Source organism: Diplotaxodon limnothrissa, linkage group LG18, assembly GCF_057381915.1.
Source record: "Diplotaxodon limnothrissa isolate DT_005_m linkage group LG18, D_limnothrissa_male_GT1.1, whole genome shotgun sequence".
Lineage (NCBI taxonomy): Eukaryota > Metazoa > Chordata > Actinopteri > Cichliformes > Cichlidae > Diplotaxodon > Diplotaxodon limnothrissa.
This window is the reverse complement of record NC_140613.1, coordinates 21,286,130-21,309,910: the sequence shown is the minus strand read 5'-3', so window position 1 is coordinate 21,309,910 and position 23,781 is coordinate 21,286,130. Positions and strand designations below refer to the sequence as shown.

The following is a 23,781-nucleotide window of genomic DNA, read 5'->3' as shown; positions in this document are numbered from 1 at the left end:
TGTGGGCAGTTTCACAGCCACCATCTGAGCTACTAAGTCAAGTGGAGAAACAAATTTTGTCTTGAAGAAGAAATTTTGTCTTGAAGCTGCTGGCATCAGCAATATTCATACACTGCCAATGCAGAAACAGTGCATCCAATTCACGCTGGATAATTAATGGGTCACATTCAGGCTAAATCCAGCCTTTGTCCTCAAATACCTTTCTCTCCAATGCATGCCATTGGAGTTAGTGGTGTTTGGCCCCCACTGCTTTCTCCTCCCATGAACAGGAGTGCTTACACGTTCACTGTCCGGTTATGGAGAGAACTGGGGCTTTCAGGAGGTCTGACCAGCTGTTTGTTTCCTGGGCTAAGCCACATTTTGGCAAGCCTATTAGTAAAGAACACATTCCCACTGGACTGCAGCAGTAATTAAGTTGGAGTATTCCAGCACTAGTCTGTACCCCAATGAAGCGCCGTGCTCATTCTACAAGAGGAATGGCAACCTTATGGGCCCTCTTTCGTGGTGTCGCTATAGAGGAAATATGTGCAGCACCAAGCTGGATTTCTCCTTTGACCTTTGCAACAGGCTGATTTCATTACACGATCTCTATTCCACACTGTCTTAAGTGTGAGTCCTAAGATGACAGTCAGTCGTTCAGATGAGCTTATCTGTCAATACAGGGGTCTGCACGTCCCCATAGTAAGACACTGAAACAAATGTTTGAAAAAGAACAGTGCCTCTCCTTTCTCTTAGTGTGAGAAGTTAAGCCGTCCTGGAGGGGCTCATAGTAGAGCCACTGCTCCTCCACATCGAAAGGAGCCAGTTGAGGTGGTTTGGGCATCTGACAAGGATGCTTCCTGGGTGAGTGGTTCCAGGCATGTCCCACTAGGTGAGGAGATCCTGGGGCTAACCCACGACATGCTGGAGAGATTATATCTCTTGACTGGCCTGGGAACGCCTTGATGTTCTCTGCTTAGGCTGCTGCCCCCTGACCTGGCCCTGGATAAGTGGAAGATGGATCTCTGGATGAGTAAAATTTGAATTACAAGTTTGCAGCTCAAAGTATATTTATATAAATATCATTCTGCAGGTTTGTGAATATTTTTCTGTAAGTGTGAATTGAAAACACTAGTGTATAAATTTTTTTTACAATTTACAAAATTTTAAAATACAAGTTTTTCTACATATTCTCACTTTTTGATTCTACGGGCTCTCAAATTTTAAAACATATTTACCTTCATATGTCTTCCCCTTGATTTGATTTTGTCTCTGAGCTCCAATGTTCTCCCAGTGTAACGTGTTCTCATGTTCTTCATTTAGATACTCACTGGACTGTGTGTAGTTATTGTCATTTTTTAAACTTCAAATTAGTGGACATTGGTGGATGTATCTGCCACAGATGTTGAAATAGCTGCCTTTATTAAATAGAATAAAACTTTTCATTTATAATTAGTTATTTGTTTTGTGTTTAGAAATCAGATTAACTGGGCCTCAGTCAACTCGCTGCTCTGGAAGAGTTGAAATCTATCACAACAACAGATGGGGAACAGTCTGTGATGATGGCTGGAACCTAAATGATGCCGAGGTGGTCTGCAGAGAGTTAGGCTGTGGATCAGCATTGGAGGCCACTCAATCAGCTCATTTTGGTGAAGGAACAGGACAAATCTGGCTGGATGATGTGACCTGTTCAGGAAGTGAAAGTTCTCTAACTCAGTGTCAGCACAGAGGATTTGGGACTCATGACTGTACACACCAAAAGGACGCTGGTGTCATCTGTTCAGGTAAGATATATTTAGGACTGTCCAAAAAATGTCAAATGCCAGTAAATGAACTTCCTGTCTTATCATTTTTACCACCTAGAAGTGTTTTTTGTCATTATGCTTTATCCTGAACTTCACGGTAAGCAGAGGACCTGAGTTCATACAGTAACCGTATGAACTGTGCAGTACTGAGTAATAACATGTTCTACTATCAATGCACCTGTAATCCAAACAGGAATCTGTCCATTATTCATCAATTTAAAACTGTCGGTGGCTTTGGCCAAACACCACCGTGGGGATTATATGTGGCTTTTGTCATTTGTGTCTTTAACTGTGGGTAAAAAAATTAATGTCATCAAAACTTCATGAACATATTGAAATAGTTACCATAATCAACAACTGAAAACATTCAAAACATACTTTATTCTCTGTTTAAAATATAGATTCTTTGTGTTTTCTGCATTTAGGTGTGCCCATCAGATTAGCTGGTTCTGGGTCCACTCAGTGCTCTGGACGAGTTGAAATCTACCTTCAAAAAAAATGGGGAACAGTCTGTCATCATGGCTGGGACCTAAATGATGCTGAGGTGGTCTGCAGGCAGTTAGACTGTGGATCGGCACTGAAAGCCACTCAGTCAGCTCACTTTGGTGAAGGAACAGGAGACATCTGGCTGAATGAAGTGTCCTGTTCAGGAAGTGAAAGTTCTCTAGCTGATTGTCAGCACAGAGGATTTGGGACACACTCCTGTGGACATCTTCGGGATGCTGGTGTCATCTGTTCAGGTGAGACTCTTTTTGATTCATGCACCTGTAATACAGAGAAATATGTAAGCTGTGCTATTTTTTGCATCATCAACTGTGTGTTTGATTGTGCTTCAAATGAGTGAAATATCTACACAAAGGCATCATGTTTTTTTACTTCCTGTTTTACATTGAAGGTTACGTTTAGGTTTTACTTCCTTTTTTTCCCCTCGGTCTGATTGTCTGTTTGAGCTCATATGTTCTTGAAGTGTAACTTGTCTTCCATGTTGTGTTTTTGGATTGCTATTTTTGTTTTCTCCTTTAGATTTTGCCATTTTGTTATCCATATTTCTAGTTCCTCAGATGATATTAGTTCCCTTTTGTGTCCATTCTGTCCTAATCTTATCTCTGTTTTGTCATTATTCCTTCTGGTGTGAAGTAGGTTTTGTCTCCATGTTTGTTTATTTCCTCCTCGATTAGCTTCTCTGCATGCCACCAATCTGCTTCCTGGCTATTGTCTGGTTATTATCTTTTTTACCCGCTTGTTTAACTTCAAATTACTGACTTGTATTTAAAAAATATATTTGACACAGATGTTGCTATCATTAAAACATTATATTTGTAACTAAATATATATTTTCTGTGTTTTCTGATAAGGAATCAGATTAGCTGGACATCAGTCTACTCAGTGCTCTGGAAGAGTTGAAATCTATCACAATAAAATATGGGGAACAGTCTGTGACCATGGATGGAGCACAGAAGATGCTGAGGTGGTCTGCAGACATTTAGGCTGTGGACCAGCACTGAATGCCACTCAGTCAGCTCACTTTGGTGAAGGAACAGGACAAATCTGGCTTGATGAAGTGTCCTGTTCAGGAAGTGAAAGTTCTCTAACTGAGTGTCAGCACAGAGGATTTGGGACACATTCCTGTGGACATGGTGAGGATGCTGGTGTCATCTGTTCAGGTGAGACTCTTTTTAAATCACGCACTGTATTCAATTCAAAATAATCCAACCCAGCTCTAAACCAGAGAGAAATATATCTGTTTGAATGAGATTTACATGTTTGAGACTTCTAAACAAAATCATCCAAAAATGTTAAAATAGCTGCTGCTGTCTGTGATCCAGTAATTTGGCATTAGGATCTGTGTAATTTGTTGTAAGTTGTGTGTCAGAGACGTTTTAATTGACATTAATTGAAGTTTGCATGAAGGCTACTGCAGATGTTAGCAAATCTAGCCCCAAATGTTGTTTTTTTCACAGACTGTTCCTTGTTTGAATGACCTGTATGGAAGAAAAAAACAGGGTTAGAACACATTATGGTGAAGTAAGAAGAACATTTTGCAGTCCAACCTTTGCATTCTTCAGTACCAGCCTGCATCCCATCCCCTGTGTGTGTGTGTGTGTGTGTGTGTGTGTGTGTGTGTGTGTGTGTGTGTGTGTGTGTGTGTGTGTGTGTGTGTGTGTGTGTGTGTGTGTAGTCCTGTTGTCTTTTGGATTTTTGCAACAGTTATAAAGGCTCACTTGTCGGAAGATTTTGAAACCATTTCCTTCATTAAATAGGAGAACGCATTACAATCATAATCAAATATATGTTTTCTGTGTTTTGTGTTTAGGAATCAGATTATCTGGGCATCAGTCAGGTCGTTGCTCTGGAAGAGTTGAAATCTACAATAAAAAAAGATGGGGAACAGTCTGTGATGACGGCTGGGACTTGAATGATGCTGAGGTGGTCTGCAGACAGTTAGACTGTGGCACAGCACTAGCACCTCCTAAAGAGGCTCATTTTGGTGAAGGAAGTGGACCAATCTGGCTTGATGGTGTGGCCTGTTCAGGAAGTGAAAGGTCTATAATCCAGTGTCAGCACAGAGGGTCTGAGAAAAATGGCTGCACACACCATAAAGATGCTGGTGTCATCTGTTCAGGTACATCTCTCATCATCAACAGATTTATCATTAACTCACAGTAGTTTTGCTTCTCTGCCTATTTTGTCCTAAAATTCAGGGTGATCACTGCAAATCATCTCATAAAGTAACCATCCTGCACATCCTGCATTTTTCAGTAATAAAATGTTCAATAATACTAATACAAATAATACTAATACTTGAAATGAGTAAAGAATATGAACAGCCTATTTATGCGAGATAATTCATAATTTTATTGGGGAGGGGGGGGGGTCATAACCTCCCGGAAATTACACCCCTGAAAATGTTCTGCTATGAATGTAGCTGTAATCTACAGAGAAATATGTTTTCCATCATCTTTTTAAACTGCCAGTAATTAAAAGACATAAATGTGGGTCTGTGTGTAGTTATTGCCATGTATTTGTGCACTGTGAGTCTGAGTAAACGTGAGCTGAATGAAACTTATTTAATGTACAGAAATGAGTCTCACAATAATGTTCAATTAAAATATTAAATGCATGTACTCTGAGTTCAGGTGCACGCATCAGATTAACTGGGTCCACTCGTTGCTCTGGAAGAGTTGAAATCTTTTACAACAACACTTGGGGAACAGTCTGTGATGATGGCTGGGACATAAATGATGCTGAGGTGGTCTGCAGAGAGTTAAACTGTGGAACAGCACTGAAAGCCACTAAGTCCACTCACTTTGGTGAAGGAAGAGGATCGATCTGGCTTGATGATGTGTCCTGTTCAGGAAGTGAGAGATCTCTCACTGAGTGTCAGCACAGAGGATTTGGGAAACATGACTGTACACACAGCAAGGATGCTGGTGTTGTCTGTTCAGGTAAGAAACTTTACTAATCAAAGGTAAATTAATAATAAAGGTCAATACAATTTTTTACTATTTATTTCATTACTTCTTGGTTTTGTCTTTAATATTATGTCATTAATATTATTTACGACTCCAGCATTTATGAAAAATTATTAGCTTGACTTGTTTGTTATCATTCAATATTAATTATTCACAGCCTGACAAATAAAGTGATGAGTGAGAACTGTCAAAAGAAACCGATTTAATATGATTGAAGCGTCCTATAACACTGAAATGTGAACTTAACATAAAGTATATAAATAGGACTGTAGGACTGTTCTTTTGTTTGATTTTTATGATCATTGAGCAGCTCAGTGATGTAAAGTTTGCAAATGATTGCACTCATGAACCAATTACACACTGAATAACATTCAGTCCATCAAAATGTTTTGTCTTATTGTTTATTATGCTCACTGTGCCCAGGTGTGCCAGTCAGATTATCTGGAAGCACTTTGTGCTCTGGAAGAGTCGAAATCTTTTACAACAACACTTGGGGAACAGTCTGTGATGATAACTGGGACATAAATGATGCTGAGGTGGTTTGTAGAGAGCTCGGCTGTGGAACGGCACAGAGTGTAGCTGTATCAGCCCGCTTTGGTGAGGAAAGTGGATCCATCTGGCTTGATGATGTGGACTGTTCAGGAAGTGAGAGATCTCTGACTGAGTGTCAGCACAGAGGATTTGGGACACATGACCATACTCACCAAAAGGATGCTGGTGTTGTCTGCTCAGGTGAGAAATTATTTTTTTAAATATTTATCATTAAATATCAATAATATTTAAATACTGTTATGTGGTGGGAGATTTCTTTCTTTTTGTATTGATCACATAGTTTAACCATATCACTTTAGTAATGTAGAAGCACATTTTCACCAGTTGTATGCATGTGCACCGTAAATGGGCCTTATGCTCTAACACACATGTGTAACATGTAAGAGTTACATAGAGTCTTTGTCAGTGTGGGTATATAAGTTGTGAGGATGGCAGCCATTGTCAGAGACCGCTTAGGTGTTTGACCAGAGTCTCTTCATATTGCAATATGTTATTAAGCTCACTTGAAATCATGCTCACCGAGATGTTTGCGGGTTTATTTGAAATTTCCATGACAATTATTAATATATAAAGTAAATTTTTGCCATTTTTAATTGAATCGTCTCTCCATGACTGCTGTTTTCCTCAGTGATCCTTCCAAAGCCCAGAATCTTCATGATTCCTGCTGGTAAAGTTGAGCGGAGAAGCGATGTCAGCATCACTTGTTCAATATCACCTCAAAGCCAGCAGCTTCTACAAGGAGAATTTACTCTGAAGCAGATTTCAGGCTCATTCAGTCAGAAAAAACCATCAACCACCAACTCTGCTACATTCAAGATCCTCAAAGTAGATTTTGACAAGGATGGATTATACCAGTGTGAATATTCACACGACTCCAGCTTCTCCACAAGTGACTCTGTCACCGTCTCTGTTACTGGTAATAAAATGTACTATTGCTTATATTACAGTGACAGGAAAATACTGTGTTTACTTGTTACGCCCACTACAGGTTATTAGCATGAAAATATAACATCCATTAAGATAAGAAGTCTTAATTTCAGCAGTTCATCGATCAACGACAACACTTAATAGTCACTTCCCAATTATGTCTAAGATTGCAGAAACCCAACTTAATTTCATGCCAGTGTTCACTGCAATCAATAAATTAAAATACATGCCATGTGAATAAAGATTTTCATATTCATCCTGCCCTAAAAACTCCCAGAAAAGCCTTCAGTTAATCCAAAATACAGCTGCGAGAGACTGAGAGAAAGAGAACGCATATTTCTCCCATGTTGGCATTTCTTCATTGACTCCCTGTTAAATCTAAAATCTAAATCCTTGGTTTGGCCAAAGGTTTCTTCCTGTTAAAAGGGAGCCTTTCTTTCCCAATGTTGCCAAGTGCTAATTCATAGGGTGCAGTTTCTCTTTAATGCTGTACAGTCTTTATCTTATAATATAAAGCGCCTTGAGGTGTTTTGAATTCTCAATATCTATAAAAACTGAATTAATCTGAATTGTCTGGGCACCAAAGAATTGCTGGACTTTTGGGAGAGAAATGTTGTCCTATTCTTGAGGGATAAACGATTCTAGCACCTCAACAATCCTGAGCTGTCTTGTTTGTTTAATGATGGATTAAATGTTTTCAGTCAGTTAAAAAGATCTGGATCATATTCACACATGACACACGCATTAAAAGAGTGACAGAGTTTTTTCCGCCACCAGGTGGTGCCTCTTTTTCAATAGAGCTTCTTTATTTGTTGTTTATTTTGTTTTCAGTGTTGCTGCAGCAGCCCAGGATCTCTGTGACATCTCCAGATGGAAGACTTGCTAAGGTTATAGAAATCATGAAGGGCTACAGCTTCATCTTCACCTGCTCAAACAATGATCGCTATTCAGGAGGAGTTTTCAATCTCATCTACTCTGGCTCCAACATGAAACACAATAAGACATCTGTCAACAGCTCAGCCTCCTTTAGTTTCCCTGTAGCTGACTTTGGACACGAGGGCCGCTACAGCTGTGTGTATGAGATAACTCTGACAGAAGGAACATTCACTTCTCCTGAGGCGGAGTGGATTTATGTCTCCGTTATATGTAAGTTAAGCAAACACCAGAACTCAATATTTCTGTTTGCTGTGAGTGTCATGGGTCAGTTTACGTAATGTTTTGAGTTTTTTAAACTTTCAAGTCTTGTTTAGCATTTGCACTTGTTCTTAGTCTATTTAGTCTTGTTTTCAGTTCCTCGTTGCTTTAATTCCTCGCTCAGTGTTCTCTGCTCATTCATTCATGTGTCTGTTTTCCACATTTAATTATCGAGATTTCGAGAGCGAGTGTTCCTTGTGCTTTGCTTTTAGTTTTGCTTCCATTGTTTAGTTTTCTGTGATTTAATTCAGCTGTGTCTTGTTCTCCCCGGCTGTCTCTGCTTCCCTGATTGCCCGTGTGTGTCTGTACTGTATAAAGTCGTAGTCTTCTTTTTCCATAGGACAGAGCAGGTCTTTATCTTGCCCTAGTGTGTTTTCCATGTTAAGGGTTTCAGTTTCTCTTTTTGGCCTTTGTTTTGCTAATGCTTGTTATTAGCCAAAAGAAATGGCACACTTTAGTTCAGTCTTCTCAGTCTTTATGCATCTGCTAATGGTTCTTCCATCTACACACAGTCAGTAGCATCTACTGATCATGGCAGTGATAGTTTGACTGCATCATGTTGGAAGGTTTTCGATGACACAGAAAAAGGATTTAAAAAATACTTGGAATATTTAAACATTTTTTGTAAGTATGTGGTTTTAATCAAGTTTAATGATGCCATATGTTATGAAAAAAGTTGAACAAAGAAATAACCCACACCTGTTAAGTGCCTGAAAATTGTGGCTATAAAATGTTAATTTCTTCACAGCACACTAAATACTTTTGTTGAATCCTTCAAAATCACTTTGAGTCTCACATTTACATCATGTAAGTGTGGCTACACACTTAAAATAACACAAATCTAAAGCTTTCTAAACCTAACTGTAGGTAGTTCATTAGTGGCTGTTGTACAGTCTGCAATGTTGTATTGTGGTCACCATATTTGTCAGATCGAGCCACGCCTCCTAAACCATAACTGGGTAATATTGTGTTGAGGACACACCTCCATCTCGTGGAGAGGGTTTTTTCATTCACTGGGAGCCCATTGTTTTATAATCTATTGATGTTAACATGATTTATGAGGAGATTTTTCACAAGATTTGTTTCAATGTCTTTAAAACAAAATAAATTATATGACAGTTTGTTCTGTGGTAAGTGATGATGACTGATCTCTTTCCACAGATTCAAGAACTCCAATCCTGAGATATGTTCTCCTGCCTCTGGTTCTGCTTTTGGAGAACATTGCCCTTCATTTCTACTATAAGGTACATCAGAGTAAATAAAAGCATGTATGAAACTGAGTAGTAGCTGAGAAGTGTAGGAACAGTAACATGGATTGTGTATCGTCTCTCCAGGTCATCAAAAAGCAGAAATCAGACAAAAAGGAGAACGATGAGACGGATGTTTCCAGAGCTGAAGAAGTGGAGGCTGAGGAGGAAGCGGTCCAAGAAATAGAATAGAATTGAAACACATAGAAACACACACAAGTTTAAAATCCACTATCTGATTTTATCTATATCTATCTCTTTCTATATATGTATATAGATATATATTAGTCCATATATACTCCAGTCCTCTCTCTTTTTTTCATCTTTCTCTGATTCTAAAAGTGAAGTTTTTACAGATTAAGTATTTTTTTCCCTCAATAACATCTATCTTTAGCTAGACAGAATATGTGTCAGTTTGTGATGTCTTTGTACTCTCGAGTGTTTGAAATTATTTGCCATTAAAAAAAAACAAGTTCCCTTATTTATAGCCTCCTATCCTGTGGCACTCACAGCAGGAATGTATGACAGTGATGAGAAGGAGAAGTATGCAGCCGGGACCAGAGGGGGTTAAATGAATGACATCATCCAACAGCTTTTTAGCTTGTACATCTCAGTGTGGTTTGCAATTTGCAGTGAAGACATGACAGGAGTCAGAAAGATGAGCAGATCAACAGTGTCTGAAAGTCATGTCATTAAGAAATAGCGAATATAAGGAAAACAGGGGTGACTCAAGACTCACATCCATGCCGCTTATAACTTAAAATATGACGTTTATGACGTTTGACTTTGATTTGATGATTTCTTGAACTAAGCTAAACTGTCAGCCTTTTATTGCAACAGAAAAGTGGAGTCCACAAGTTTACAAAGACCAAAAATATCTCTAACATTAATGTCAGTTCCTTCACATGCTTGATGTCTAAATGTATGAAAATTTCAAACCACCTCTCACCATCAGTAACATGTCCCAAACAAAAACACTCACTGACCCGCATTTACTTTGTTGGGATCTGGTCACATTAGGCTGGTTTGTGTCAGTAGGACCGACTAGACCCCCGCAGATTTAATCAGGCCTGCATTTGACTCCGTCCTTGTGGCTAACAAGTTTTTGTGGGACATATGTAGTGTTTTCATTCACCCATCTGTGAAGATACGAAGTCAAGGAAAATATACTGATTTCTGAGAGCATGTCAGACACCACTGATCCAACATGTGGCTGTAATGTGCTGAGTAATTCTGACACAGCATAGGATCAGTGAAATTTTTCACATCATGTTACCACCCAACAACATCTTTTGTTGAACTTGCTGTACTCTACTGACCACTATAAGTCTGTGAAGGTTCTTTAAGTTGCTTGAAGACGTTTCACCTCTCATCCGAGAAGCTTCTTCTGTTCTAGGGTCAAATGGTGGAGAGTCCCAGATTTATATAGTTGGTAAAGCTACGCCCCCTGCTGTCCAAGATCAACACAGCTAGTAGGACTGCTGTCACAGGAAATCTTAATTAGTGACTTTATTTCCTGTTAGTACATTAAATATTTCTGCTTTTATTTCTGTGTTAAATAAAGTTTGTTCAGCTGCAGTAATGCTCATGATCAGAAAGTTGCAGTATTTTTAAAAAGTAAAAGGCTAGAGCTTTGCTTCGACTTCACTTTATACTACTGTCAAGTTTTTTGCATCACTGTTTTTCTGTCACATTTTATAATTTGTTGAAATAAATATGTGATTGTATTAAATGTGATGTCTTTTTTTCCTGCTAGTTATCAGCCTTTTGTCATCTTGCTAACCACCTGCCCCTGTCTTTCATTCATCTTTTTTATAGTTTTATTATTTATTTTGATTTAAAAAAGGATGATCTCTGCATTTTCTGCTTAGATGTGCAGAGGAGATCAGCTGGTTTAGTCAGTTTGCTGGAAGAGAGCTAAAAACGAACTTTCTTTAAGAGATGCCAGAATATTTTTTGTTTTAAAATATGAATGGTAAATGGCCTGTATTTGTATAGCGCTTTTCTAGTCCCTAAGGACCCCAAAGCGCTTTACACAACCAGTCATCCACCCATTCACACACTGGTTAAACCAATTAAACTAGTGGGTTTTAGATAACCTTTACTACCGCACTGTTCACTGCACAGCACAACAAGAAGTTTTAGAATCCAGTGCATGACTGAGAAAGGCCATCACATCAAAGCGTGTTTGAATTTCGGCGGACAATAACCTCCTGCAATCCTGTAATAACATCAGCTTTAATCCCGAGGACAGGTGTGTGCCCGTATCTTTGTGTGGGGACCTTAAGGTGCATTTCAGTGTCGACAACATGTATGAATCTTTGCACTGTGCTGCTGTTTCTTATCATTTACTGAGAGTCGTAAGAAAGAGGTATTGTCTCCAAATCTGTGCACTGACATCACAGTTAAAAGAAAAAAAACAAAGTAGGTACAAACAGGAAAAAACTACAAATGCCAAACGCATGAAACTCACTGAATGATTCTGCAGGAAAATGATCACAAACACACAACTGAAGCAGGCAAAGTAAAGAGGTGAAATATCAGAGAGAGTCATCTGATGTCTAAGGATGGTTAAGGATGTATTTTCACTTGCGGCACCCAATTAAAAAGGATCAAGCTGAATTTTATGTCACTTTATATTTTTTATGTGTTTACTTCCTATATTTTCCATCTGTAAATCATACATTCACTGTAGCTTCACTTCTTATATTTCACCTGACATTAAAAAAAGATTACCAGGGTGTTCAGTGACATGGAGCATTGTGAAAATAAGTTTACATTTATTGCTTCAACTTGTCGCAATGTACTCTATGTCTACTGTTGTCGTCACTATGAGATCACATTGTGCCTCACAGCATTTCTTTTGAATACATTTTGGTAAGAATACAGTTAAGATGGATGGATAAAAATGTTCTTCAGAGGCCTTGAGATCAAATCAAAACATGAAGACATTTCATATTTAAAAAATGTTGCCCATTCATAAAAATATCAGTAACTTTATAAACGTACTATACATGTTACTACTATAGACGATACTGTTTAAACCAAAAGAAAACAAAAACAAACGTATCACAGATCACATCTGTGAATCAGATATACTTTATTTACAGTTTTTTCTGAATGCTTAAACCCTAACTGTGATTCCTGTAGCACAATTCCTAAAACTATTCAGACTTCTAGCAAAACCACTCACTGAGTTTGCAAAACTAAAAGCACAAAAACTGCCTTGCACTCAGTTTGCAATTTCGTAACACACACTTTGCAAAACTGTAGGCACAATTCACTGCACAACACTCAATTACCAAATTTCCAACACACTCCTAGCAAAAGTATACACATGTATGGCTATCATTAACACTAATTTGCCAACTGTCTGGCACACTTTCACATGTGAAAACTTTCTTAGATAATTCGTTCACTTTGCAATCAGCCTAAGCACTATAATACAGGTAAGCTGTGTGTGCGGAGTACAATGGAGGGAGCAGAAAGAGTGAGAAGTAGAGGAGGCCGAGGAAGAGGATGTGGAGGTGAAGAAGTAGGATGAAGAGGACGACAAGGACAAGGAGGAGCAAGAGGAAGACGAGGAGGGGGCAGAGGAAGCATGTTCACTGCAGACCACGTAACCCATATAGTCATTATGGCGATTGCAAATAATCCTATACTTGGAAATAAACACTTGTGTTTGTTTTGATGTGTTTGACTAAACACCAGTACTTGAAGTTTGGATCCCTCTATGCTTATGGATCTATGACAGAAGTATGAGCTCAAACTGACATAGCCTACCTTGTGCACAGAGAAAGCAAAAGCCAGATGTGTTTTGTATTCATACCATCGGTGTGCAGTTGGCGCATTGTGTGCTTAGTAGATGATGGCTTGTGTGTACTGTTTGATACGGAAACACCATTTTTATGAAGGTGTGAAGAGTTAATCTAGCTGTGTTTGCTTTTGCAAGAGAACTACAATGTTTTGATGATTGGGTGACAGGTTTTCTTATTTGTGTGAAGAGTTTTGCAAAATTAGCCAATAGTTGCAAAAAAAGGGCTTAAGCAATCAGAAAAAACTGTAAAATATATTTCATAAAGGTATCAGGCAAAGAGATGAGAGTATAAACTCATCCATAGCCAGGTTCCAGATGTTTCCTTCCACCTTGTGACTGCATGTGGTGCAGTTTCCTGTGTAGCTGAGCCTTAGCCAGATCTACAGACAGCCTCCTGGCCATGCGGTCAGTGGTCCTCTTCATGCTGCGAGCCATCTCAATCGCCTGGTCCAGAGTCCTGTTCACGTCTTCTTCCTAGAAAACCAAAGAAACTTGTCCCTTAAGCCAAGTAAGACTTGTGTATGTCACAGTAAAGACCTGATCTTTATTATGATATACAGCAGATGTTCCTGTATATAAAGAGAACTGGTTTATCTGATTTGCGTTAAAGTTTGAGACATTTGACCTTGCTCCTGCTACGTCTGCTTGTCCTGCTGCCAGTCTTGAAGGGCACGGATGATGGAGACGGTGTCCGCTGAAAGTACACATTGCTGGGCAGGAGTGCTGTGTCTGACTGAGTGGAAGGTTTTCTGTGATGGGACATGGACTGCAGCGGTGGCTCCCTGAATTTATAGCTGGATTTGACAACACGTAGCAAAAAAGAATGATTTATCCCAAGAAAAAACTATGAAGCGTACAGCTGATAAATATCTCTATCAATGCAGTTAATGCTTGTATTTTACCTGGCCGGCAGACTGCAGGAGGAGCCGTAGCTGACCTGCAACAGCGGCTTCTGGAGAAACGAGCTGGAGAGAAGAGACCATCTGTCCTTGGAGTGTAAACTATTTGTGACAACTGTAGATCACAGAAACATGACCAACAGTGTGCTCAGTAAGAATTAGTACGTATTGACAGCAGTGATTTTCCTTTTCACCTTACAGTATTACAGCCCTTACACTATTCATCCAGATAACACTAATACATTTACTGAGGTCAGTTTCATAACTCATTAAATCAAAACCTTGATGGACAAAACCTGACATGAAACAGTTTCTCACTCTGTGGTCTGAAGTCAGACATCATGTCGTTCTTTCCTTTTAAACTGCAGCTTCTCAACCCAGAAGTTTCCAGTGAGCGGCCTCCCTCTGTCCACACAGCAGGAGAAACTGAATGTTCAGTTCAAAGACAATCAGACAGAAAATCATCCAAATAAAGTGAAACAAAATTCTGCTGTGACTCTGGCTCTGACCTCCTTTGGGCTGGACCGCCTGGTGTTTAAACTGAAACTCAGGTCCCGAGGATACGCCTCTGCCACCTTTTCTGCTCCCTGCTGGTGAACTGTGTAACTGCAACATTATCTCAGAGCTTGTTTCACTGCTGTCTGTGCCTGAAGAGCAAACGAACAAATTACATTAAAAGGATGAAGTAACATCTGCATGCACTCATATCAAAGCAGGGAAGGGAACTTAGAGCCAGACAATTGGAGTTTACACAGTTTTATGGCTGGTGGGGGTCTACCTTTGCTCTGGCTGGGGTCCATGTCTGATGAGATCCAGTCCTCCAGCCTTGCCTGACTGAAACTGAAGTTACTCACATCTCTGCTGCTGATATTCCCCACTCTACATGTTATGATACAAATAATCAATATGAGAAGACATTTGGACTCTAAATGGTTATTTCTGTTTAAATGTTTATCATGAAACTGAAATTCTTACTTGTTAGTTTACTAGATATAATACATGTCACTATCAACATGATAACACCTTACAAAATGTCCATCTTTCATTCATTGACCATGATGATCAGAGTCCCACCTGTTACAGGCTGGACTTTGGTAAGTCCTGGTTCTGGACCGGCGCTCCTGGCGCTCTTGTCTGTATTTTGAGGTGAGATAGTCCATCTTCTGAGCTAAGTGAGGTAATTGCACTAAGCCCACCTCCAGGTCCTTCTTTAGCCTAGACACCTCCGATTGCAAGGCCAGGATAGCCTCACTGGTCACACACGAGCGACACAAATGTTCATAAAATGGGAAAAAAGGTCATGATAAAGTTCCAGTAGATACGGGCAAATATTTAGCTTAAATGCTGACTGCTAGAACAAAGCCACATACTTGTGAAACCCCTTCAAAACAAAAAAAAAAGAACAGTTGTTGATCGAGGTAATGAAGGCAACAACACAGAGAGATTGAAACCAAAAGGGTGAATCTCAGATGAGCTGTTTTTCAAGGGAGAGCTCTAAGAATTCAAAGGTTTCAAGAGTGGCCTCAACAGTAATTATTTGCATTAGATTTATTCCTATAAGCCTTATAACCAGTTGTCTGCTGCCACTTTAAAAGTGCAAGACCAAATTTGCGTCCTACACTGCCCTCTGGCTTTAACTTTTATTTCTTCTTAAAGAGGTTGAGCACCAACACTTTCAAAGGGTGAAAGTCCCACTCCCATAAAGTGCCACTTTATTTTGCTGCTGTTTTCATGTTAATTATACACACTCTTCATAATTTTACCCACAGTGGTTTAACATTTGAATTCACAGCAGTGCAGTGATTATTCACTAACACTGGTGTTTGTTTTCGGCATACTGACCTATTACAAGAGCAGGAGCGCAGAGGGCTGCCTCTGCCATCAGTATCCATGGAGGTGCCAAGTAGAGGTTGAGATACGAGCTGATGGTGCTGAGCAGACAGGCTTTGGTCAGATCCTGTTTGGTCAGTGGTGGACACGAGGAACTTTAGCACTGACCAGAAAACATGACATAAAAAAGTGAACATGCAGTGATGGAGATTACTCACCTTGCAGCATTGCTGAAGGTTTCTTAGTGGTACTGTCCACCCACAGATCCACTCCAGCTGTTGCTCCACAGTGTTGTGTTAGGACAGATGGGTGGGGGCTGGCCCACTGGTAGCCAGTGATGGCAGGGTGGATGGCTGTTTGCAGGTGGGAGCACGAGTCTTCACTGTCTGAGCTACTTAAACCTTCTTTCTGGGACAACACACTGCAGAAGCAAAAGCTCAGCTTAAGGTATTCTCATGTTAGGCTCATGTGATATGTTTATGATGGTGAACCAGTCATTAAAATACTCTCACTCACACCTTTCTGGAAGCAGATTTGATTGAAATGATCCCGAGCCCGAATGATTCAAGTAAGAGCTCCCAAATCCGCTGTCTGTCTCTGAACTCACCATCTTCTGTGCATCAATAACAAGGTTTTAACCAAAAGATATGCATGAACATTTGCATTGCATTTTAATTGTGTGGAAGAGACAGCAGCGGTCAAACAGGCTAGCTTGTATCTGCAACTGACCTGCGAGGCACATGAGGTGTTGAGATCCGGCTCTGAGAGGCTGTGGCTCTCTGAGCCTCTTGGTGCATCAGAGGAACAGGAGACCTCCACTGCCAGACTAACACAGTCACCCAGATCACATTCATCCTTTTGTCTGGAGACTCTATCCTTGATGCTGTGGCTGCAGAAAGAGCAAGTGTTTACTGTATAAAGTCTAAGTGTAATAAACAGCAGTGGTTTTGTTTCAAAACTTTTTTTAACAGTAGGATATGAAAAGCATTATGAGAAGAAGACAATGCCTATGTTTTCTGTATTGAGCATGATAATATATTATGCAAAAACAGATCTCTTGCATTATGAAGACTTAAATATAAAACTAAAAAACAGCAATAAGAAGCCATAACAGAGAGTCAGTCACCTCACAGTCACAACACTGACCTGCTGACTGTCCACTGCTCGTGTGAGGTGGTCTTGTTTCCACACAGGTAAGCTAAGATGTCACTGTGATCTGCCACCTCTGACAAACCAGAGCTCCTCTCCTCATCCTCATCTTTACAGACATCAAGTCCAACCAAGGAGCCCGTTGAGTCCCTAAAACAGGCCAGAGAAGAATACCTGCACACAGATCCAAGCACTCCCTTCCCTCCGTACTGTGCAACCCAACACCAGCTGTGTACACGAAACACTACCTGCCCACAGGAAGGCTGAGAACGTGCACAAACACACACGTATGCACCGCTCACAGCATAAACAGCTAGCCAGGACAAGGGGGTTTATTACAGTATACTTATATCCATCCAAGTCATCTTTAATTTTTCAGCACATTTGCCACCGAGCTGTATATTAGCTGCATATCAGAAACTATAAAAATGTTATATTTACAAAAGAAAGATTTAAAATTTAAGTTTTAAGTTTAAAACCTAAACATTAGACTGCAAAGAAGAAATTTATTGGTACCGTGACTGGCAGCTGCCATGTCCAGAGTTTTTCACTAGAGGGTCAGCAGTTACGAGCTCACTACTTTGGTCTGATCCACCATTTATCTGAAGGTCACTGCCCTCCTCTGCTTCTTCTTCCTCTTCTTCTTCCTCTGTGTCCATCTTATAACTTTGCCCCTGAAACATAAAAGTTAATGCAAACATATGCACATACTTAGCATCTGTACCAGGAAAGGATTTGTCACAAATGAAGATGCAGGGCATGGATGCAAATAAGGATCCCTATCATACCAACAGGGCTGAGCAGATATATTTCAGCCTTAAAGGCAGCATGAGCACAGGAGATTATTATAATTTCTTCTCAATCTATATTTCTGACTCTAAAAGACAGAAAGCAGCCACCATGAAAAAGCAGATATAAAACTGCACTCCAAGAAAAAAAATGTAGATAAGGTGACCAGTGTGAAGGCAACTGTTCAAAACATGAAAACCAAACATTTAGCTACTTATAAGAGGCTTTTAGCTGAGCTTAATTTGGAGAAGAAGAGGAAGAGAGGAAAAACCCTCTTAAAAAATCATGGAGTTTAACCACCAGCTCCGGAGGCCAAAGCAGATGAGGCTGGTTTTTTTTGTAGATGAATGTATACACAAACTAGCAGTCAGCAGTCATCTGCAAAGGTGGACGGTCTCATCCAAGAAACCCTGGAGCTGAAACAAATGCTCTGAAAAGAAAATGAATTGTAGGCCCAAGAAGAGCCTGAGAAACTTGAGGCAATCACGGTGACAGAGGCTTTCTGTGAAGAAGCCTCAAATGATGCTTCACAGAAGCTCAATCCTGTGGAGAAATTCAATAAGGAAACGGCCAACAGCAATTTTCAGCTGAAGAGTGCAGTTTACAAGCTTTAATGTGGAGCCTCAGGTAATGAGCACAAAGAAAACACTGGAGCTCCTCCAGCATCCAACAGAGTGCATAACAGAAGTTCCGCTGACAGATCTGAAAGTAGCAGCTACGCTGAAAACGATCCAGACTAAATCTAAGTCAGAAAAGGCTTTTCAGAACTTTCTGATCACACCTCATGTTGCAAAGACCTTTTTATTCAAAACAAGCATTTAAAATATTCACAATGTCATTTTTTGCAGATAAATAATTAAACATAACAACACAATTTTTGGAAACCTACAATTGCATTGCTACTAGTATGAATTTGAACTGTTGATATGCAGCATTGCATTTTTACTATTCACAGCGTATTCTGACTATAAAAGGCCCCAAATCAGAGAATATGAATAGTGTGGCAAAAACATTAAACGTGAATTTTCTGTGTGTCTTTTACCTCATGCAGGGAAGGTGGAGGTGAAGGTGTGAACATGCAGACAGGAGTGGGTACAGTCGTGGACGTGGGAGTGGATGTTGAGTGAGGAGGAGAAATCTGATCACACACGTTTTTGTCTATGATCTCCTTAATGTCCTCAAGATGCATGCCTATCCTAAAGATGTCTCCTTCCACTAGTCTGCACGCGCGCGCACACACACACACACACACACACACACACACACACACACACACACACACATAAATGGGTGCACAAACATGATACTGACACTTACAGCTGCCACCCCGGGGTCTCTCTGACCTGTTAGCATCAAAAGTGCCAGTGTTCCTGGATAAGCCCATGTAGTTTTGCATCTCCAGAGCTCTGTGCTCCTCCTTCTTACTGATGTAGTTTCTTTCCAACTGGTCTTGAGCCTCCATCATGCTCCTCAACATCTGCAAAAGGATCAGTCTATACTAATGCCCATGCAGAAAAAAAGCAGGCCCCAAATTGTGCTTGAAATGTAGTTTACCTTACATGTAGGATGTAAAGGATCCTTACCATTTGCTTTTCTTCTGTGCTTACAGCCATGTTGCTCACAGTAAATCTAAATTCATCCACCTGAAGAGCAGAAGGTTTGTAAACGTTTAAAATATGTGTGCGTTTAATTGTACAATAGCTGTAGTCATTTTCAAACACACCTTCTGCATGAACTGGCTGATGATGTCTCTCAGCTCAGCGGTCATCCTTTCCCCATCACTGGGATTATCCTGAAGCTCGCTGGAGGAAGCTGAGGCCGCCTCCTTAATGGTGCTGACGAGAGCTGACTCAGCTTTTTCATTTAAGCTTTCTGAAAACAAGCCAACATGGGAGTCATACACACTCAACATAATTAAGGTAATAAGTTATGAGTAAAATGTTCCTGACACATCCTCTGGGATTTGTACTGCCAATATATCTTTCTTTGTAGCTTTATTTACTTATTTTTATAAATAATGCTGCCAAGCACAAAATGCATCCAGACCAAATCATTAGCTCAGCCAGAGGCGTGGCAGTGTGAGGGACGCTCTGCTGTGATTAGTTGATAGGGTTAGGGTGGGTTGGGTCAGAGCTGATGTAATGTAGCTCAAACCACTAGGCTGGGAATAACATCACAACAGAGGCCCTCAAGGATCATGGCAACACTAACTTTAGAGTCCCTCACAAAAACTTGTGTGTTACCTCTCCCTTATCTAGTATCACCTATGGAGAAAGGCTTTTCTGCATTACTATAAAGTATTATTTAAATTATTAAACTACAGTTAGTCAGTATAGCCCTCGCTGCTGCTGCATGCTGGGGTTTAAATCTGCACCACTGTGTTTACAAAGGGTGCTAGATTTACTGGTTCTGCAGCTTTATTAGAACCGCCGTAGAGACAGACCGTAGCTGTGATTACTGCAGCAGAATGACATGCCACCTTAACTCTAAATTTAACATGACTGTTTTTATTTGCTGTAACATTATACACCAATTTTTATGTGCACCCAGTGATGGTTTCATTGCCCGAGTCCCCGTCAGCGATGCTCCGCAGGCTCAGATGCTACTGTAGCTGTCCAGAGCAGTGCAGGTTAAACCACACTGGCAGCTGGAGGACAACAGCAGTATCTGTAAACAGCTTCAATCACCACAGCCAGGCTGAGCAGCTGCAGCCCTGCTCACAGCCAGCAGCTGGTTACTCTAACAGAATGGCCTTTTAAAATGAATAATGGCACATTTCATTTCATTTCTGTAGTATTAACTCTTAACTATCTGTGTCTTATAGCTGGACAGGAGCCACACACCGACTGTATGGAGGGATCAGTATGCAAAATATTTAGGGGGCACCACAAAACTAAGGCAAAATACTGGATTCAATAAAATAATCAATCTATTTTCCAGCTAAAATGACAACAAACTGGAGAGCAGCTGCCGGCCTGAGCACAACATGCCTTTAACGTAGTGTTTAACTCGACTTTCTGATCATTCGGTGTTTAAATAAAGATACACAGGCCTGGTTTGTCATAAATATTCAGTTATTCTTTCAATGTCATTAAAAGGTTTCATTAAAAAATGTGTCATCTAAACTGATCACTCTCTGAGGAATCCAGTCAGACTTTATTTTCATGTAGTAGAAGGCAGTTAACCTTTCATGATATCAGATGTCGGACACGGAGCCGTACCTGATGAGGGAAGATGAGGAGCTTTGTATCCAAGATGGCTCAGCTCAGCTAACTGCCCCTGATCTTCATCATCATCCTCTAAATAAAGCATGAGTTCTGAGGAGAGCTGATTCTGTGAAAAGCAATAAATACCTTTGTATCTTACATTTGAAATGTAACTAATTTAACACAGGCCTGTGTGAATTACACCAGGAAGAAACCTTAGAACTCACACTGGTTCCTAGTCTCATCTGATCAATGAGGTTCTCTGCCTCTGCGTATTTGGTGAGTAATTTATCATATTCAGCCTAAAGAAAATAGAGAGGATGGATGTTACAGCTCTATCTAAGAAAACAGTAATGCAATGATGACAGAAAATATCAGCTAAAGAAACTGAAAGTCTAAGGTTCATTTGCAGTGCAAAGATATGATCTGAATGCTTTCTACCTGCAGATGGTGCACCAGTGCAGGAGGAGTGTGCTTTTCTTCATCTTTAAAGACATTAGCTTTCCCGGCTGGCAGGACTGAGTCCTCCAAGACTCTGCTGATCACCTCTAACATGCCTGGGGAAGACTGAGCTCTGTGAATGGTGCTAGGGCACTGAGGAAGTGATCTGGCTGGGGTTTTGGGGATTTTCACTTTAGGGGCAACCTTGGAGAAGTCGGGGAGCGGGTAATGGACTTGGCCTTGGCCATACTTCATCTCACTGAAGGATCTTGTACGCACCAGAGGAACTCTCTGAACCTGCTCTTCCTCCTCATCTGCTTTGTCCTGCTTTACTTCATCTGCACTGAAATCCCCAATGCTCTGCTTAGAATCTGTACTTTCAGAGTTGGACATGCTGTTTGCACAAGCACCAGATGTGAAAGTAGGAGTCTTCTTTTCTATCTGCTCTTCTGAACTTGCTTTTTTTGATGCAGCATTACTCTTTTCATCTGAGCTCTCTGTGTGGTTATTATTCACTGCTTTGCTGTTGTGTGTTGGAGCCTGGCTAAAAACACTGTCGTCTGCACTCTCCAACAGGGACACCTCTGGCAGGGTCTCTGCCTCGATCAGCCTACCCAACCGCAGCAATTCCTCGTGGGAGAAGTGCCGCAGCAATAACTGGTTAATGTCTGCAGCACCAGGATGCGGTCCACCAAGCTCACTTTGCTTGGAAGCATCAAAAACGTTGTCCTGCTTTGTGCTGATATCTTCTTGCACCAATTCAAGCTGACCAGAAAGATCAGGACTTGTATGAACAGTGTGTCCTCCATCAGAGCTAATGTTTCCCTCAGAATAATCTTTCTTGTTGAAGTAAGGGCTTCCAATGTTGCCATCATATGGCAAGTCCTCCTGATCCTCATCACTGGTATTTTGTCCAGTGTCCTCACTTCCCTGCTTATCTTGCATGGTGTTTGATCTTTGGGAAGACACATGTAAGAGATTTCTCTTGGAACTGCTCTCTAGAACCCTCCCGCTCAGACTGCCCACACTGCTCTCTGAGGAGGAGTCATCCAAGCCAGACAGCTCCGCGTCCCCTGCAAATTAAAAACCCAAATACCATGAAAACCTAATTACAGGGTCATGTTGATTCCATTAAGGCTAATGGTGGTGACTGACTGGTGGTGGTCAGAGGGCCCGGTGGCGCCAGTGTCCGGCAGCCTCGCCTCTGTCAGTGCGCCCCAGGGCAGCTGTGGCTACAACATAGCTTACCATTGCCAGTGTGTGAATGTGTGTGTGAATAGGTGAATGACGGAATGTAGTGTAAAGCGCTTTGGGGTCCTTAGAGACTGAGTAAAGCGCTATACAAATGCAGGCCATTTACCATTTGCAGGCCATTTAATGATGAGAGTGAAAACTAGCTCATGACTTTGCAAAAACAATATATGTGTCATTGCATTTGTTTTGTCACACCTGAAGTGAGCAAAAAAACATAGCAGATGTTTAACATTCTGCATGCCAACATATTTATAATGATGTATTATTAAAAAAATTGTTTTATGTAAACTTTTGATTATATACGCACTAATTCACCGTAGTATACAAGAAAACTGACACAATAAACAACAGTGCCTGCATGTCTTACCACTAAGATGGATGCTTGCTTCAGAGGCAGCAGACTCTGCCTGGGACAGATGCAAGGCCAAAGAACTCTCCAGATCACTTAAGTGGAGACTTTCATCCTCACTGAGATCAACAAAGAAGCTCTGCTCGATGCATTTTTCCCACAGCACTACGGGTCTGTCCTCCCCCTGAACATCCTCATCCGACTCTCCCAGGTCTCCCTCCATGGACTCTGCAACAGAAAAATGGATGCACTGTTCAATATCTCCTCACCTCTGTTAAGAAAAAAGCAGGGTGAGAAAACTGAACGAAGCACCATTCATCTCTTAGCAACGCAACCTGCAAAGTGACAACACTGGATCAAAAAGCACTAAGGTGTCAATTATTCAACAATCAATACAATGTGTGCACAGAAGATTGCGTGCTGCAAGGGTGTAAAGTTTTTGAGTTAATTATATGCTTGGGTGAAACGTATTGTGTCTGTTTTGAGTGTCTGACAGCAGCAGAAGGCTTATAAATAAATATATAGATAAATATTTTTTAAAAAGTAATTCATCTATTTCATTCAGAAATAAATAATTTGTTTTAAATGGGTTCTTCCTTCATAAAATAGAAAAAATCCTTAGTTTTAGTATCTGTGACTTTGGTAAAAATTTAGATACAATGTGGCTGATGAGGCACTGATGGACGTGAATACTGACATTTTTAGATGTGCGCAAGACTGTCAGTCAACTGCTTTCTAAAAGCTGTGTTTTCAATATAAAACCTGTACTGATTTTCCTAAATCTTACATCTGACACATGTCCTCCATACAATAATAATAATTTAAAAGACTAAATCTAACACTGAAACTATTAAAAGCTAAACTATATAA

The 23,781-nt window shown here is 40.4% G+C and overlaps 3 protein-coding genes across 3 annotated transcripts; 2 read left to right on the top strand and 1 right to left on the bottom strand.

Moving 5' to 3' along the window:
* The first annotated feature begins 832 nt into the window (after positions 1 to 832).
* LOC146613537 (scavenger receptor cysteine-rich domain-containing protein DMBT1-like) lies at positions 833 to 6,116 on the top strand. The gene is made up of 9 exons (XM_085378558.1): positions 833 to 843; positions 960 to 1,012; positions 1,455 to 1,763; positions 2,210 to 2,524; positions 3,140 to 3,448; positions 4,099 to 4,407; positions 4,922 to 5,230; positions 5,681 to 5,989; positions 6,109 to 6,116. Exons 1-9 carry the CDS (start codon positions 833 to 835, stop codon positions 6,114 to 6,116), a joined length of 1,932 nt encoding a protein of 643 aa, XP_085234684.1.
* A 347-nt stretch (positions 6,117 to 6,463) lies between these two features.
* Positions 6,464 to 9,369, top strand: LOC146613536 (uncharacterized). Its single transcript, XM_085377765.1, has 4 exons — positions 6,464 to 6,725; positions 7,568 to 7,882; positions 9,092 to 9,174; positions 9,265 to 9,369. Exons 1-4 carry the CDS (start codon positions 6,464 to 6,466, stop codon positions 9,367 to 9,369), a joined length of 765 nt encoding a protein of 254 aa, XP_085233891.1.
* A 3,919-nt stretch (positions 9,370 to 13,288) lies between these two features.
* On the bottom strand, positions 13,289 to 23,149 carry aknad1 (AKNA domain containing 1). The gene is made up of 21 exons (XM_085378663.1): positions 22,930 to 23,149; positions 21,309 to 22,381; positions 21,095 to 21,169; positions 20,883 to 20,994; positions 19,385 to 19,533; positions 19,245 to 19,304; positions 19,005 to 19,138; positions 18,704 to 18,881; positions 17,389 to 17,546; positions 16,870 to 17,022; positions 16,453 to 16,612; positions 16,242 to 16,336; positions 15,942 to 16,144; positions 15,736 to 15,850; positions 14,968 to 15,144; positions 14,672 to 14,772; positions 14,403 to 14,540; positions 14,212 to 14,319; positions 13,897 to 14,008; positions 13,620 to 13,788; positions 13,289 to 13,468 (listed from the first exon to the last, which is right to left on the bottom strand). Exons 1-21 carry the CDS (start codon positions 23,132 to 23,134, stop codon positions 13,289 to 13,291), a joined length of 3,855 nt encoding a protein of 1,284 aa, XP_085234789.1. The 5' UTR covers positions 23,135 to 23,149.
* Between the last annotated feature and the right edge of the window lie 632 nt (positions 23,150 to 23,781).

Coding starts and splice junctions, on each gene's coding strand:
- LOC146613537 (XM_085378558.1), top strand. Junction 2,525..3,139: donor TGCTGGTGTCATCTGTTCAG/GTGAGACTCTTT, acceptor TTTTCTGATAAG/GAATCAGATTAGCTGGACAT. Junction 5,231..5,680: donor TGCTGGTGTTGTCTGTTCAG/GTAAGAAACTTT, acceptor CACTGTGCCCAG/GTGTGCCAGTCAGATTATCT.
- LOC146613536 (XM_085377765.1), top strand. CDS start 6,464: ATGATTCCTGCTGGTAAAGTTGAGCGGAGAAGCGATGTCAGCATCACT. Junction 7,883..9,091: donor GATTTATGTCTCCGTTATAT/GTAAGTTAAGCA, acceptor CTCTTTCCACAG/ATTCAAGAACTCCAATCCTG. Junction 9,175..9,264: donor CCCTTCATTTCTACTATAAG/GTACATCAGAGT, acceptor TCGTCTCTCCAG/GTCATCAAAAAGCAGAAATC.
- aknad1 (XM_085378663.1), bottom strand. CDS start 23,134: ATGGAGGGAGACCTGGGAGAGTCGGATGAGGATGTTCAGGGGGAGGAC. Junction 18,882..19,004: donor GGCACTTTTGATGCTAACAG/GTCAGAGAGACC, acceptor GCGCGCGTGCAG/ACTAGTGGAAGGAGACATCT. Junction 17,023..17,388: donor CATGGCAGCTGCCAGTCACG/GTACCAATAAAT, acceptor GGCCTGTTTTAG/GGACTCAACGGGCTCCTTGG.